Below are 13,843 nucleotides of genomic sequence, written 5' to 3'. Positions count from 1 at the left end.
TTGCATAGTTTTAACCAACCAACTTAAAACATGAAATTAATCAGCCAAAATGTCTTGCATGCTATTGAATATATTAAAATACAATATGTAAAAAATGATATAATGTACACACTCTCTCTCTCTCTCTTCATTGTTCACATCGTTTATGATTAAGTAGGTTTAATAAATGTGTCCACTTTTAAATGTCACACAATTATTGGCTGTTTCTCCTGCAACTGACTAATAAATCTGCTCTGCTAGAATTCAGGTTTGCACATTTTTATTGAACATGTATACACTGCCTCCCTGTCCACTGAGTTCAAGGCTAATGAAACAATAATGTAACATAAAACATTTTAAAAATATACATTCATGACCATTGTAGGGGGCGGGGGGGGGGGAAGAGGAAAGGGTTGGACAGTCAAAAATAAGCAAAAATTCTAGATGAAGACTGGCTCCTGCTAGCCACAGTTGAGTCACTTTTACCTTGATAGTTTTGGACTGGAGTCGCAGGCCATTCAGCGTGTTTATGGCTCTTTCGGCATCTTTCGCCGTGACGTAGTTCACAAAGCCGTAACCCAAGCTGTGACCTACAGGGACGAAGGTTAATTAATTAAACATAGTAAGCGGGGAGGTGGCAGAGGAGAACCACTTTGCTTCAACACCGGTTAAAACGAAGCACTCCTTATCTGTACTAATTAGGGACCTGGTTTATTTTGCATATGAATGGCAAAAAAGCCACGTAAAAAACTGCACTATAGGAGTTTCAGAAAATGAGGACCACTTACGTGGGGATTACGTTCCAGGCCCCGGTGTGCACAAGTGAAATCGCATATGGTAGGGAGCACCCCACTTTAACAGGGAGGGCGTGCAGGAAGGAAGGAAGGGGAGAGACAGTGCGCACAGCCTCTGGAGTAGGGAGGCTTGGACGCTGGCAACTCTCCCCCAGGATGCAGAGAGGCAGTAGCAGGGAGTGAGGTGGACCAGGCGATCATCAGGGGGATGAGGCTGGGCTAGACAGGTTGACCTTCTCGTCCCCTCCCCTCTGCCCAAACCAGGTCCAGGAGAGGCAGAGCGGGCACCTCATTCCCAAGCGGGATATTGGGCCGCTCCGAGTGCACAAAGGCTCCACCCTGAGGCTGCTGAGCCGCCCAGGCCGTGGCATCCGGTTGCAAGCAGGGCGAAAGGGCGAGGAGGGCAGCCGAAAGCAGCTGCCACTACAGTACGTCCTCTCCCCACCTCCAGTGTTGCCATGGATGGGCAAGAGCGTCTGTGCTGCCCCAGCCAGAAGGCAGACAAGCAGGCGGTCGGAAGCCAAGCCAAGGCGCCGGGAGGGGCCCCCTGCAGTCTCCTCCCCTCCAGCAATTTCAAGGCTTGCGGGCTTCAAACGTGCCATGGCCCCTTCCCTCACTCACAGCCCCGAGAAGGTAAGTCCAATCTGTTTATTTATTTCACAGCGACCCGCATAAATGTGGTCAAGCACAAGTGCGATACGAGTAAGTGGGGGGCAGAGGGTGTCCTGTATTTCAGGACAGGCTAAATGTTGTTTTTACCTGCCACTTTGTCTCGAATAAGCTTGGCGGATTCAACTTCCCCAATGCTGCAAAACAGGCTCCGTAATTCATCCTGGGTCATGTTCTGAGGAAGGTAGTTCACAATTAAGTTTGTCCTCCCGATATCGTCCCTGCAGTCTTCAGCCATGTGATCTTCATAACCATTAGACATTTTAATTAGAAAAGAAATCTGCCAAAAGGGAGAAAAAATACAAATTGTTCAGCTCTGCAGGTTCATGTGGTTAAAAAGAAAGAAAAGAAAACCGGGAGGAGGAGAAGCATGCGACTGACCCAGTGTTTGAAATTCCCCAGGCCGGGCACGTTATGCTATTAACGCGGGTCCAATTGCAACAAAGCGGAGATTTCTGGGCGCCGTGTTGGCCCCTAACATCTCCATCGAGGCGGCTGACTCGCGTACCGCCCTCAATCATCACATCAAGCAAAGTGCAGAGCTGAGCACAGACCTGTGTACTGAACATCTGACTGCGCTGCAACCTTGCCACAAGCCACTAGGGTTGTCTGCCACCACGATGGTTGTCTAAAACGGATAAATGACGATATCATCGATCACCACACAGCCTTCCTCAGGAGGTGAGCCAAGTTGAATCCAAGCAGGACTTTTGGTTGGAGGCTTGGCTGCCAAATGGTGGTATTCAGGACAATCCAAAGTATGGCGATGAGTCACAGTGAATACAAATAATCTGGGGCTGCCAGGCTGCCAACAGGCCTGCCAGGCGGCAGAAGCGGTGGTGGGGAAATAACAGCATCGGCCTTGATTAGGGTCCTCCAGAAATATTCATGGGGGCGTTGATGGGGGACCCTGGATGAGAGACATTAAAATATTAAAAAGAAGGTGGTTTCTTGGGCTTGTCAACGTAGAAAGCGAGCCCATCTAGGAGAAGAAGACTTTTGATCCTAACCCTTCGCAGCCTTGCAGGATATTATTGGAAGAAAAGGCTAAGGAGTAAACCAGACACAAATCTGGAGTAGTGACCCTTAAGAAGGTTGGATATCTTCTTGCGTGCCGCCTCCTGGCAACTCCTGCAGCCAAGCTACTCCCAAACACATTGCTCTGCTTTCCTTCGGACGCCATCAATGAGGCCAGGAGGGGGGGTCTTGTCATCTGGGCAGTCCAGGACCTCCACACACACTGCCCAGGCTTATGCCGAGGGGTGGGGAGTCCCCTTCAGTGTTGCTAACACTGTGAGTTGACTTCAACCCCCCAGGCGCACTCCATTGTCTCTCAAGACAGACGGATGCCGCAAACAACAGCAGCAGCAGCAGCAGCAACATGGTTTCTGTATGCAAATGTGCAAGGATTTAGGAGTTTTCTTCACCAAAGCTGGTAGTAGCCATAGCACCAAATGAAGGGGAAGTTGCAGAAGGGGGGGCAGCAATTTGCCTGGGAGAAAGGTCAGAGGGATTGTTTAGTTCCCCAGTCTTCTGCCCACCACGATTAACCATGGCACCTGCACCAACTCTATGCTGGGTTTCACAATACCTTCTCCCTTCTTTGAGTTACCAGGCCTGGGAGCTCTCAAAGAGCTGTCCTGCATTGAGGCAGCAGTTCTGCCTAAATGCTCCCTACCAGCTCAATCTCATTTCCAGCTCAAGGAGAGCAATGGGGGGGGGGGGAGAGATGCTCTACCATGTGTGAGGCATGCAATTTCCACAGAAAAGTGGCCTCCAGGAGAGGCAATTAATCACCCCCAGCCGTTTTTGCCCTGGAAGTCTCTCTTAAAGCAAAGGTTCCAATCCTACACTTGCCTTGTGATGGGACAAGGCCGTTAAGCAGTAAAGTGGGGAGCAGAGAGTAGCCAGAGTATGCCTCACCACCGCTTTTCTTTTTAGCTGGTCAGCAGCACCCCAAGTTCCCAGATGAGTCAGGTGGGCTAGAATGCATCTCCCACAGCAGAGAAGGTTTGGAGGAGAGAATCTTAGTTCAGCCTACAATATTCCTGAGCCAACTTCACAATCTGAAGCAGGACCATCACATCTCTATGTAGCTCCTTTTGGCAAAATCACAGAAGCCCCCAAACCCCAAATACTGTGATATAAAAAAGGACAATGAACATATATAGGCAGTAGCCACTGTTGTGTAACAAACATTTCTCCAAACCCATCAATTTATAACGATGAGATCTCCTGTGATTTTGCCTCTCACTAGGGTTTTTTTTTGTTTGTTTCCCATGCCATTGTCTGTTGTTTCTCATACTCTTAGGGACCTTCTCCGTTTTGGTTGCTTCTCTTGGCAAAGCGCTTAAATTAGACCCCCCCCCCCCCGCACAAGCTCCAAAGGAACCAGTCTTGACAGTCCTTGTCTAATAGCATACTCTGATCCTCTGAAAGGAAACAAGGAAGAAAAGAGATCAGGCCGTCTCAGCTTGTTCAAGCCTTGCGTACCCGATAAGAGCAAACAAATTGAGATTTAAAACAAGAACTTCCTGGCAATAATGATTTCCAGGTGAACCTGTCAGTCTGAGGCATCACTTTTGGAGTCGTCATTTCCTTCTCCATTCAGTACCAATGCACACGCACACTTCGGAACCAGGGCTAATTCACATAAATCTCCCAGTGTACAAAAGCTCGTTTCATGCTCAAGGGTGAGAAAGAGGAAGTGGAACTCACTGGAGCTGATGATGGACAAAATGTGTGATTAAACAGAAGAAGCCTTTCAGTGAAGGAAACCACTCCACATTAGAAACTTGAAATTCTGCCGCTCACTAATTCTGAATCTGCTGCTTTGGTATTCCTGCTTCTTCCCCTCATCTCAAAATGGAAATACCAATGTATTTTAGGGCATTTAAATTCCTGTATACGCAAAACAGACTGATTATTTGAATAAATATATTAATCCTGTGGTACCCTTCCTCAACTTTAACTATATTTGTCAGTTCCATTGTGTTTCCTTCAATTATATTCATACAGCCCAAAGAGGAAGCAGCAAATCAGTTACTTTCTCTCAGCCCAGGAGAAGCAATGCAGTGACCCCTTGATGTTGCTTTGACTCAAACTGCCATGAACCCTGACCACTGACCCTGCTGGCTGCCGGAGCACCTGGGAGTTGTAGACCAACAAAACCTAGAGGGGACTAGATTAACTATCCTGTCTTGGCGTAACCCAACTTACAGGACTGCCGTGAGGATAAAATGAGAGAGAGGAGTGTATTGCTAAACAGTGCAATGCTCTAAACGTCTGTTTCAAATGACTGCTGTAGTTGTTTTTATATATATATAGATAGATATAGATATATATATATATACCGTTTTTTTTGCACCATAACACTCACTTTTTTCCTCCTAGAAAGTAAGGGGAAATGTCTGTGCGTGTTATGGAGGGAATGCCTACGGGTGGCATGCCTACGGGTTTTCCTCCTCTAAAAACTATGTGCATGTTATGGTCGGGTGCGTGTTATAGAGCGAAAAATACGGTATATATATACATACACATATATATACACACACACACACACACACACACATATATATATATATATATATACACACACACACACACACACACACACAGATATATATACACACACACACACACACACACACACACACAGGTATATATTCATATTCTTCCTCCCAAACTGGCTTGCATAGTAAAACAACATAAAATACAGTCATTTAAAACTGAAGGATCACCAGGAAGCAGTTTTGAGCACTCCAAAACCCAACATAAATGCTACATACTATTGTTTTTAGTTGGGTGGCTTAGAATTAAGCACATTTTTAGCTTAGCAATACAAATACTGACCTACCTCATAGGGCCCTGTAAAGATTACTGAGATGCGCTTTGAACAAAGCTTACCATCTCCCCTTTATTTCCCTCATCTTAAGGAATGTTTTCTTAGATTTAATACAGTACAAGTAATAGTTTATTATTTATACCCCACCCATCTGGCTGGGTTTCCCCAGCCACTCTGGGTGGCTTCCAACTGAATATTAAAAACACAATACAGCATTAAACGTTAAAAACATCCCTAAACAGGGCTGCCTTCAGATGTCTTTTAAAAGATAATTGCTTATTGCCTTGACATCTGATGAGATGGCGTTCCACAGAACGGGTGCCACCACCAAGAAGGCCCTCTGCCTGGTTCCCTGTAACTTCGCTTCTCACAGTGAGGGAACCGCCAGAAGGCCCCTGGACCTGGACCTCAGTGTCTGAGCTGAACCTTGCAAAGCTGTTGTCTGTCAATAATGTGTGTGTGAGCACCTGCAATGCTCCCCTGTGCATGTGTACACAGCAAGGCCTCAAAAAGGCCAAGCCTTTGGGTTGTGCCAAATGATATTCTTATTAAGGGTAGATTAAACTTCCACTTGTGTATTATTCCAATAGGTCTGCTCCAAGCACTGGGACGAAACCCCACTGCTGCTATTGCAATTGGCTTGCACCGTGCTCAAATTCTTTCCCTGCGAGGGAGCAAGCTGCCTACAAAATTATCCAACACCCCCACCGCAAAATTGCAAATCAGGTTTATTATCAAAATTTACAGACTTCCAGCTGTTTGTAAGGAGCAAATCAAACGAAAGCCATTGAAACATCTCCAACACAACGGAAGCTTCAAGCGGGTTCCACCCCAACCCGCCCCCCCCGCCCCCGCAAAAGGAATCCAGCTGAAAACTCAACTTTGATTTTGCTCGCTGCAAATTTTAATAAACCTGACTGGTGTGTGGGGGGTGTGTGTGAATGACTTCAATCGCAACACACCCTGCACACACCCCCAAATTCAGCCGGAAACGCAACTTTGATTTCTTCCGTGCAAATTTTGATAATAAACCTGGATTTGCCATTGGTGGTGGGGGGGAGGGGTTTTAATGTGAAGGATTCCGACTCCGATCTCTCTGCACGCCACCCCCACCCCCATTTGTAAAAACAGCGAGGCTGGCCCGCCTTCCAAAAAGGCAGAAGCCTAAAGACAACAATAGCAACCAATAATTATAATTTCAATAATAATGATATGATAATAATAATATGACCATCCACCACTGCGATCATAATATGATAATAATATGCTGATGATGATGATGATAATAATATGACCATCCACCGCTGTGATCATAATATGCTGATGGTGATGATAAAGATAATGATAATATTAATATTAATAATAATATGACCATCCACCGCTGTGATCATAATATGCTGATGGTGATGATAAAGATAATGATAATATTAATATTAATAATAATATGATCATCCACCGCTGCGCCCAGCCTGGATGGCGGCCCTGCCTCCCTTCCCCGCCCTAACAAAAGACTCCGCGCTCCCCTCCCCTCCCTCGTGCGTGCTTTTCTTTCTCGCTTTTTTGGGGAGGGGGGTGGGAGAGAAAGGGAGGGGGGCGCTGCCCACGTTCGCTTCGGGCCCCGCCCCCTCGGCGCAGGCCCCGCCCCCTCCTGCGTCACCGGCCGCGCAGGCCGCAAGGCGAGCCTGGCCCGCTCCCACTGTCGCCGCGGCCTCCTCCTCCTCCTCCCACCAACCGCCTCTTCCCTCAGCGGCGGCGGCGGCTTCGGCCTCACCTGACGACGTCGCTGCCGCTCCGACGAAGCGGGGAAGGAGGGCGGCGGCGAGGCGAGGCGAGGCGGCGGGCCGACGAAGCTGAGGGTCCCTCCGGCCGCGCGACGAGCCGCTCCGCTCCCTCAGTCGGCAGAAGCAGCAGCAGCAGCAGAGGGAGGCGGGCTCCGGCACCGGCCACGCCCACCCCGCCGCCCGCCCGCCCGCCGACGCTCATTGGCCGCCGCGCGCGCGACCGGCGCGCCCATTGGACGGCCGCCGCGCCGGTTAAAGGCGCGCTGTTGGGTGAGGGAGGGGAAAAAAACGGACGCTCGCCGAGCGGCGGCTCGCCTTCGGGCCGGCGCATGCGCGGAGGGCTGCCGTCGTCGTCCTCCTCCTCCTCCTCCTCCCCACCTTTTTTTTTGGGCGTGGCTGCGCGCTTTTCTTTTTTTTTCCCCCCCACCAGTCACGCGCTCCGAACCTTCTCTCCGCGGGACGCGCGTTCACACATTACGTTTGCAGCGGACGTGAAACCCGGGTGTTTTTTTCGTGTTTTGTTTTTTTTAAACACTCCCCACCAACCCCTTTTTTGGGGGGCGGTGCGTCAACACGCAAGCATTTAAATGCGTTAAAAATAATAATAAAACACGGATGACGCAGGCCTAACAGTAATCATCCGGAGCCCACGTTTTTTAAAAAAAATAAAAAATGTGGAATGGCTGCTCTGCCCACGTGCAAACGCACACGCAACCCTTCCCCTCTGCAAAAAAAGAAAAATGATTTTCAGTAAAACATAATAATATTATTATTTAAATTTGTATACCGCCCTATACCTGCAGGTCTGTAGACTGTATAAAAAGACTGTATTCAGATGCCCAAGAAATTAAAGGTGACGTGAGAAAGCTCAAACCCTTATAGGAAACCGGCCCTTTTTTAAAGGTTGGCTTGCATTGATTAAATGGTTCATTTCATCGTATTACGCACAGGCTGGTATTATTCTTTTCCTACCATCATCATAGATGAAACTATACAATTTTGTAAGCCATTAATTGTTTGTTGGTGGTATTGGGGTTTTTTTTAATCCTTGTAAGGGCAAATAACCTAAAAAGTGACTTCTTTTTTAAAAAATCTAATTAAAATTAATTAATTGAGTCATGCGCACTAGAACGCTGCTCAAATGATCTGAGGCGTAATTGAGATATTGGAAGGGAAAGAAAGCCGCCTGTCATGGTTAGAAAAGGCCGATTAAAACATTTCCCCCTCCATTTCCTTGAAAAGATCTCTATCGCAGGAACACAGGTGTGGTGAAACAGCTTAGATAAATAACGTTTGGACGAGGATTTGCAAGATAATTATTCGGATGCTTTAAAGCTCTTTAGAAGATCTGAATCTACCAGTGCTGGTTTGAAATCTTTTAAGGAAATTTATTATGATGTTCCTAGTACAATCCTCACCATGCCCACTCGGATGCAAGCTATACATTCGGCACTGTACATTCGGAGCAGGACCGTTCTGTTTAAAACAATCCTGGCTTTCTCTCTGGGAACTGTAGTTTGTTCAGAGCTAACGCTATTATAGGCTGCATCCTCAGAAGTCTAGTGTCCAAGGAAGTCCTAGTCCCTATTTATTCTGCCACGCCTGGGATACTGTGTCCAGTTCTGGGTACCACAATTTTAGAAGGATGTTGACTGACCGAACCCAAAGTGTGTTCATTACTGGTTCCTCGGCATCCTTGGGAAAAGTGACCAGTGGGGTCCATAGGGTTCTGTCCTGGGCCCGTTGTTGTTCAACGTCTTTATAAATTTGCAGGCGACATCGAACTGGGAGGGGTAGCCTGTGTCTAAAATCCCTGGTAGAGGACAAGGATCCTGAGATCATGTTAAGGGTAGCCAAATTCTGTGTGACTGCCATAAAACTTAGGGAACAAGCTGTGCTATCATAATGATTAAGGTTTTAAATGATAATTTCAGGTTATATGTTAGTGACTAAGTTTTAATTTATATATTTTTAACTGTTGCTGTATTGTCCCTGTTATACCTAATTGCAAATTCAAAAGTATCCCCATCGTGTTCTATGACTTCCTTGATATCGTATGTGGGCTGGAACTGGTCTGTGACCGAAATAATAAAATGCATTATTTGGGAGGGGTAGCCAACGCCACAGAAGACAGAATCGGGATTCAAAATTACCTTAAGAGAACTGGGTGCAAGCTAACAAAATGAATTTCCGCAGGGACAAGGGTCAGGTTCTGGCACTTAGGCTGGAAGAACCAGATGCGCAAATATAGGATGGGGGACACCTAGCTAGACTGTGGTACCCATAAAAAGGATCTGGGGGTCTCGGTGGACCGCAAGCTGAACGTGAGCCCACCGTGTGATGCAGCAGCGAAAAAAGCGAATGCTATTCCAGGCTGCATCCACAGAAGTCTAGTGTCCAGATCAGGGGAAGTCCTAGTGCCTCTATATTCTGCCTTGGTCAGACCACACCTGGAATCCTGTGCCCAGTTCTGGGCACCACAATTTAAGAAGGATGTGGACAAGCTGGAAGGTGGGCAGAAGAGGGAGACCAAGATGATCAAGGGTCTGGAAACCGAGCCTGATGAGGAAGGGTTGAAGGAGCTGGGGATGTTTAGCCTGGAAAAGAGGAGACTGAGAGGAGATAGGAGAACCATCTTCCAATATCTGAAGGGCTGTCCCATGGAGGCGGGAGAAAGCTTGTTTTCCCACTTACTTGGAAGGAAAGCCCATTGAATTCAATGGGACTTCTGAGCAGACATGGTTAGAACGGCAGCCTTCATTTGTTAAGCTGAAAGCCGTCCCTGGTGAAAACCACAGTGGTTGTTTCCAAATAATTTTGTATATTTTGTGCACGCAAAATTGCTAAAAAGCAACAACCATCAAAATGTAAGCAATAAAATAAGTGCAGAAAACATAACATGACGTAATATAGCTGTAATGCAAGATAACATCGTCGTCAACATGATAAAAGTAACGGCTGTTTTAACATAATTTATGTTCGGTAAATTTTAGCATTGGAAACGCAGGATGGCTGCAAAACTCAGGAGGGAACACAAAGTAAATTCCATTCCATGTTTATTTGTATTAATTAATTATAATATATATATATATAATATATATATAATATATATATATATTTGTATTAGCGATAATACACAGGTGGGGGTTACTGCTCCTAAACAGCCATTTCTTTATATTCTTTATTTGCCTGTAACCAAACTCTAAATGATTTTATTGCTGTTGTCAGCCATGCAACCTCAACCAGTTTTTAAAGGAGATTAATAAGCTAAACACCTTTTTTCAGCTAAATCAGTTTTTCAATTAAATCACCTGGCCACAGAGATAATTTGGCTGCCCCCTCCAAAAGGGCAATACCAAATTGGGGGTCTTCCTTTTGGGGTTGGAGTATGATTGTACGATTTACTGTGGTGTATTTGTATTATTTCCTATGATTACATCTCATCTGCATTTTAAATTTTCTCTGATGGTCGAAAAGGCCTAAGAGTTGTCAGGCCTGAAAGGACATATATCTAAGGACCCATGAATCAGGTCTGCTTTGGGAAGGCTGTGTACAAAATAGGCTGTACTCGGAGTACAACCATGGAAATTAATGCACCCAATTTAGTCCAGTCTATCCATTTCAACGGGTCCAGCCGGGAGTAGGGCTAATGGCTCCCCGTTTGCAGGATGCTATCCCCAGGGAGGTTTGCCTGCTGCCGCCTTCCTTATACATCTTCAGGCGCCAGCTGAAAAACATTCCTCTGCAACCAACTCTGTGCTGTGGAAGAGGGGGTTATCTCTGTTTTTGTTTATCGTGTCTTTTTCATATTTTAATTTTATGTTGTGAACCTCCCTGAGATCTACAACGATGGGCCGGTATATTAAGAACAGTAATGATGACAATGATGGGTGCAACCTGCACTGAACACAGGTAACTAGGCAGTGCAAAATGACATCATGGCCATGACATCACAACACACCTCTCCCTCTCCTGCCTACTGCAAAATCAACCAGACTTCCATTTTTATTTTTATTACACATTATGTCCTTTTTATATTTTATGTTGTGAACCTCCCTGAGATCTACAGGTATAGGGCAGTATACTACTACTAATAATAAAAATAATAATAATAATGGATGCAACCTGCACTGAACACGCAACTAGGCCGTGCAAAATGACATCATAGCCATGACATCATGACGCACGCCTCCCTCTCCTGCCTCCTTCAAAATCAACCAGGCCTCCATTTTCATTTTTATTACGTATTTTGTCCTTTTTACATTAGTATACTACTACTACTATTACTAATAAAAATAAGAATGGATGCAACCTGCACTGAACACGCAACTAACTAGGCCGTGCAAAGTGACGTCATCGCCATGACGTCACGACGCACGTCTCCACCCCGCCTATTACAAAACCAACCTGGACTCCCTATTCGAATTCCATCCCCGCCCCCCTTCTTTTTTTCCCCTCTGTTGCCATGGCGCTAGAATTCGGGCCACGCCCACTTTCAAAGTAACGGCCGCGGGAAGGGAACGGGCACAGCGAGCGGCGCGCCTGCGCAGAAAGGGGGAAAACGCCGTCGTCCCGCCCTGACAAGATCTCGCGAGATCACGACGCGGTAAAGGGGCGGGGCCCGCTGCTTGAAGGACGGGAGGGGGGAAGGGAAGGGAAGGCATTAGATAATCATGGAAATGGGATAGAGCGGCGCACGCAAGGCTTCCGCCGAAGCCGCGCCGATAAGAGAGGCGACGGAGGCCGTTAGATATTCCCGGGGCTCGAAAACGCGTTTTAAAAAAATGAAAATCCTTTTTACCTCAGTGAGGAAAAGACTCGGAGCGGCCCGCCAGCGAGACTCCTTCCCGGCACTTCCGCTTCCGGTCTGACGTCAGAGGGTCGCGGCGTCGCCATAGAGATGCCCGCGGCTAGAGCGGCCGCTGGCCAGGGCGCGCTGACTTCCGGAGGACAGAGCTACGAAAGGGTAGAGGATCCACAACTGCAGCAAGATCTTTGTTAGCGAAGAATTGGAAAACACAAGAAAGATTGGCAGATGAAGATGATGGATTTTTCGGAGCTGGCCAGCCTGCCTGGAAGAGTCCGTGACCAGGAGGAGGAGGAGTACCAGGAAGAATGGACGAAATTTAAAGACTATTTAGTTAAATATGTTAAGTTAACTTAATCGGAAAAGCTTGCAAATACCAGATAGGCTTAGGATTTAAATATGTGATGTGATGAATTAATATGTTTCATGCCAAATTTGAAAGAAAGAAAGATGTTAAGTGATTAAGTTAATTTTATAAGAATATTTATATTTATAAGAAATCAGCCCTGAGTGCTCACTGGCAGGACAGATCCTGAAGCTTAGGCTCCAAGACTTTGGCCACCTCAGGAGAAGAGAAGACTCCCTGGAAAAGACACTGATGTTGGGAAAGATGGAGGGCACAAGGAGAAGGGGACGACAGAGGACGAGATCGTGGGATAGTGTTCTCGAAGCTACCAGCATGAGTTTGACCAAACTGCGGGAGGCAGTGGAAGACAGGAGGGCCTGGCGTGCTCTGGTCCAGGGGGTCACAAAGTGTCGGACACGACTAAACAACAACTATAAGAATATTGGTTTTGGAAAACTGTTAAAATGATATACACTGAAATTCAACCAGGGGGATACGAGGAAGTCACTTAACAATGTTACTAAGATTGGTTTAAATAAGGCCGAGATTTATGTTTGTTTGTCTAAAAAATTCATTGAAAAAAATGAAAAAAAGAAGAAAGCACTAGAGGATCACATCGCCTCCTTTGCACGGAGACATTCCAGGTTCGCGTTGCTAAAGGGGGAAGGATGAATTCCAAGGTTGCTTTGGCCTCATTTTGATCTCCCCAGATCCCCTCAAAAGCAGCAGTTAAGTTTGGGGTTCACCCTCTTCCTAACTCAGTTATTTTATTTTTAAAAGCAATTAAAGGTACCCCAGCCAAGGCAGATTCTGGCACCCAAATAGCCCAACGTTGCTGCTTTAGGGCTCACAACAGCCCAGCAGTGAAGGCTGCCCTCAATGCTCTGCTACGTGGCTTTGGGCTGGCACCCCAAAATCATATTGCACCCTCCGCACAGCAATAATTCCCAGCACCATTAACAAAAGACAGTTCCCAGGATTCTGACAGAGGGGCCCCTCTCCCCAGGGCAGGCAGCATCTGAACTCTGCACCAAGAAATGTGGGGGGTGAAGGGATAGAATAATAGAAATGTAGAGTTGGAAGGGGACCCCCAAAGGTCATCCAGCCCAACCCTCTTTCAATGCAGGAATCTCAGCTAAGCATCCATGACAGATGACCACCCAACCTCTGCTTGAAAACCTCCAAGAAGAGCCCACCGCTTTCCATCGCACGGTCAAACAGCTCTGACCGTCGCAAAGGATGTTGAGTAGGCATCTCCTTCCTTGCTACGTGAAGCCACGGGTTTGAGTCCTACCCTCCCGGTGAGCAGGAGAAAACAAGCTCGTTCCCTCTTCCTTTTGTGTGTCGGCCCTCGAGATGTGTGCCGAGAGGCCAAACTCCCAGCCTAGAGGCAGGTGGGGTGTGCAGGAAGGCACAACATAAACAAGTAATGGGGGACCCCTGGCTAGGTGGGACCAGAGACGGCAACTGTGTGGGACCACCCTCTGGAAGGCCTGTGACGGCGCTCTGGCTGCCACACCCAGATGGGGACAAGTGGGGTGCTGCCCTGGGCCCAGAGCTTGCTGTTCTAATTTTGAGCATCTCCCCTGTTACGTTTACTATTTATTTTTTTCTTGAACACAG

The 13,843-nt window shown here is 46.9% G+C and overlaps 1 protein-coding gene across 2 annotated transcripts in view; it reads right to left on the bottom strand.

Moving 5' to 3' along the window:
- The window catches only part of ELAVL1 (ELAV like RNA binding protein 1), a 28,812-nt gene extending 16,808 nt beyond the window's left edge, over positions 1–12,004 (bottom strand). Inside the window, exons 1-3 of one of the 2 annotated variants that reach the window (XM_080989150.1) lie at positions 11,869–12,004; positions 1,533–1,722; positions 466–569 (exon numbers count right to left, since the gene is read on the bottom strand). In XM_080989150.1, the coding sequence (XP_080845276.1) occupies positions 466–569; positions 1,533–1,704 (276 nt within the window). In that variant the 5' untranslated portion in view covers positions 1,705–1,722; positions 11,869–12,004. Of the gene's footprint in view, positions 1–465; positions 570–1,532; positions 1,723–7,057; positions 7,214–11,868 lie in introns of those variants that run through there. The other variant, XM_080989149.1, reaches the window with a different exon arrangement.
- Between the last annotated feature and the right edge of the window lie 1,839 nt (positions 12,005–13,843).

Source organism: Podarcis pityusensis, assembly GCF_964106645.2.
Source record: "Podarcis pityusensis genome assembly, chromosome: 18".
NCBI classification, from domain to species: domain Eukaryota; kingdom Metazoa; phylum Chordata; class Lepidosauria; order Squamata; family Lacertidae; genus Podarcis; species Podarcis pityusensis.
This window is presented reverse-complemented; position numbering and strand designations above follow the sequence as displayed.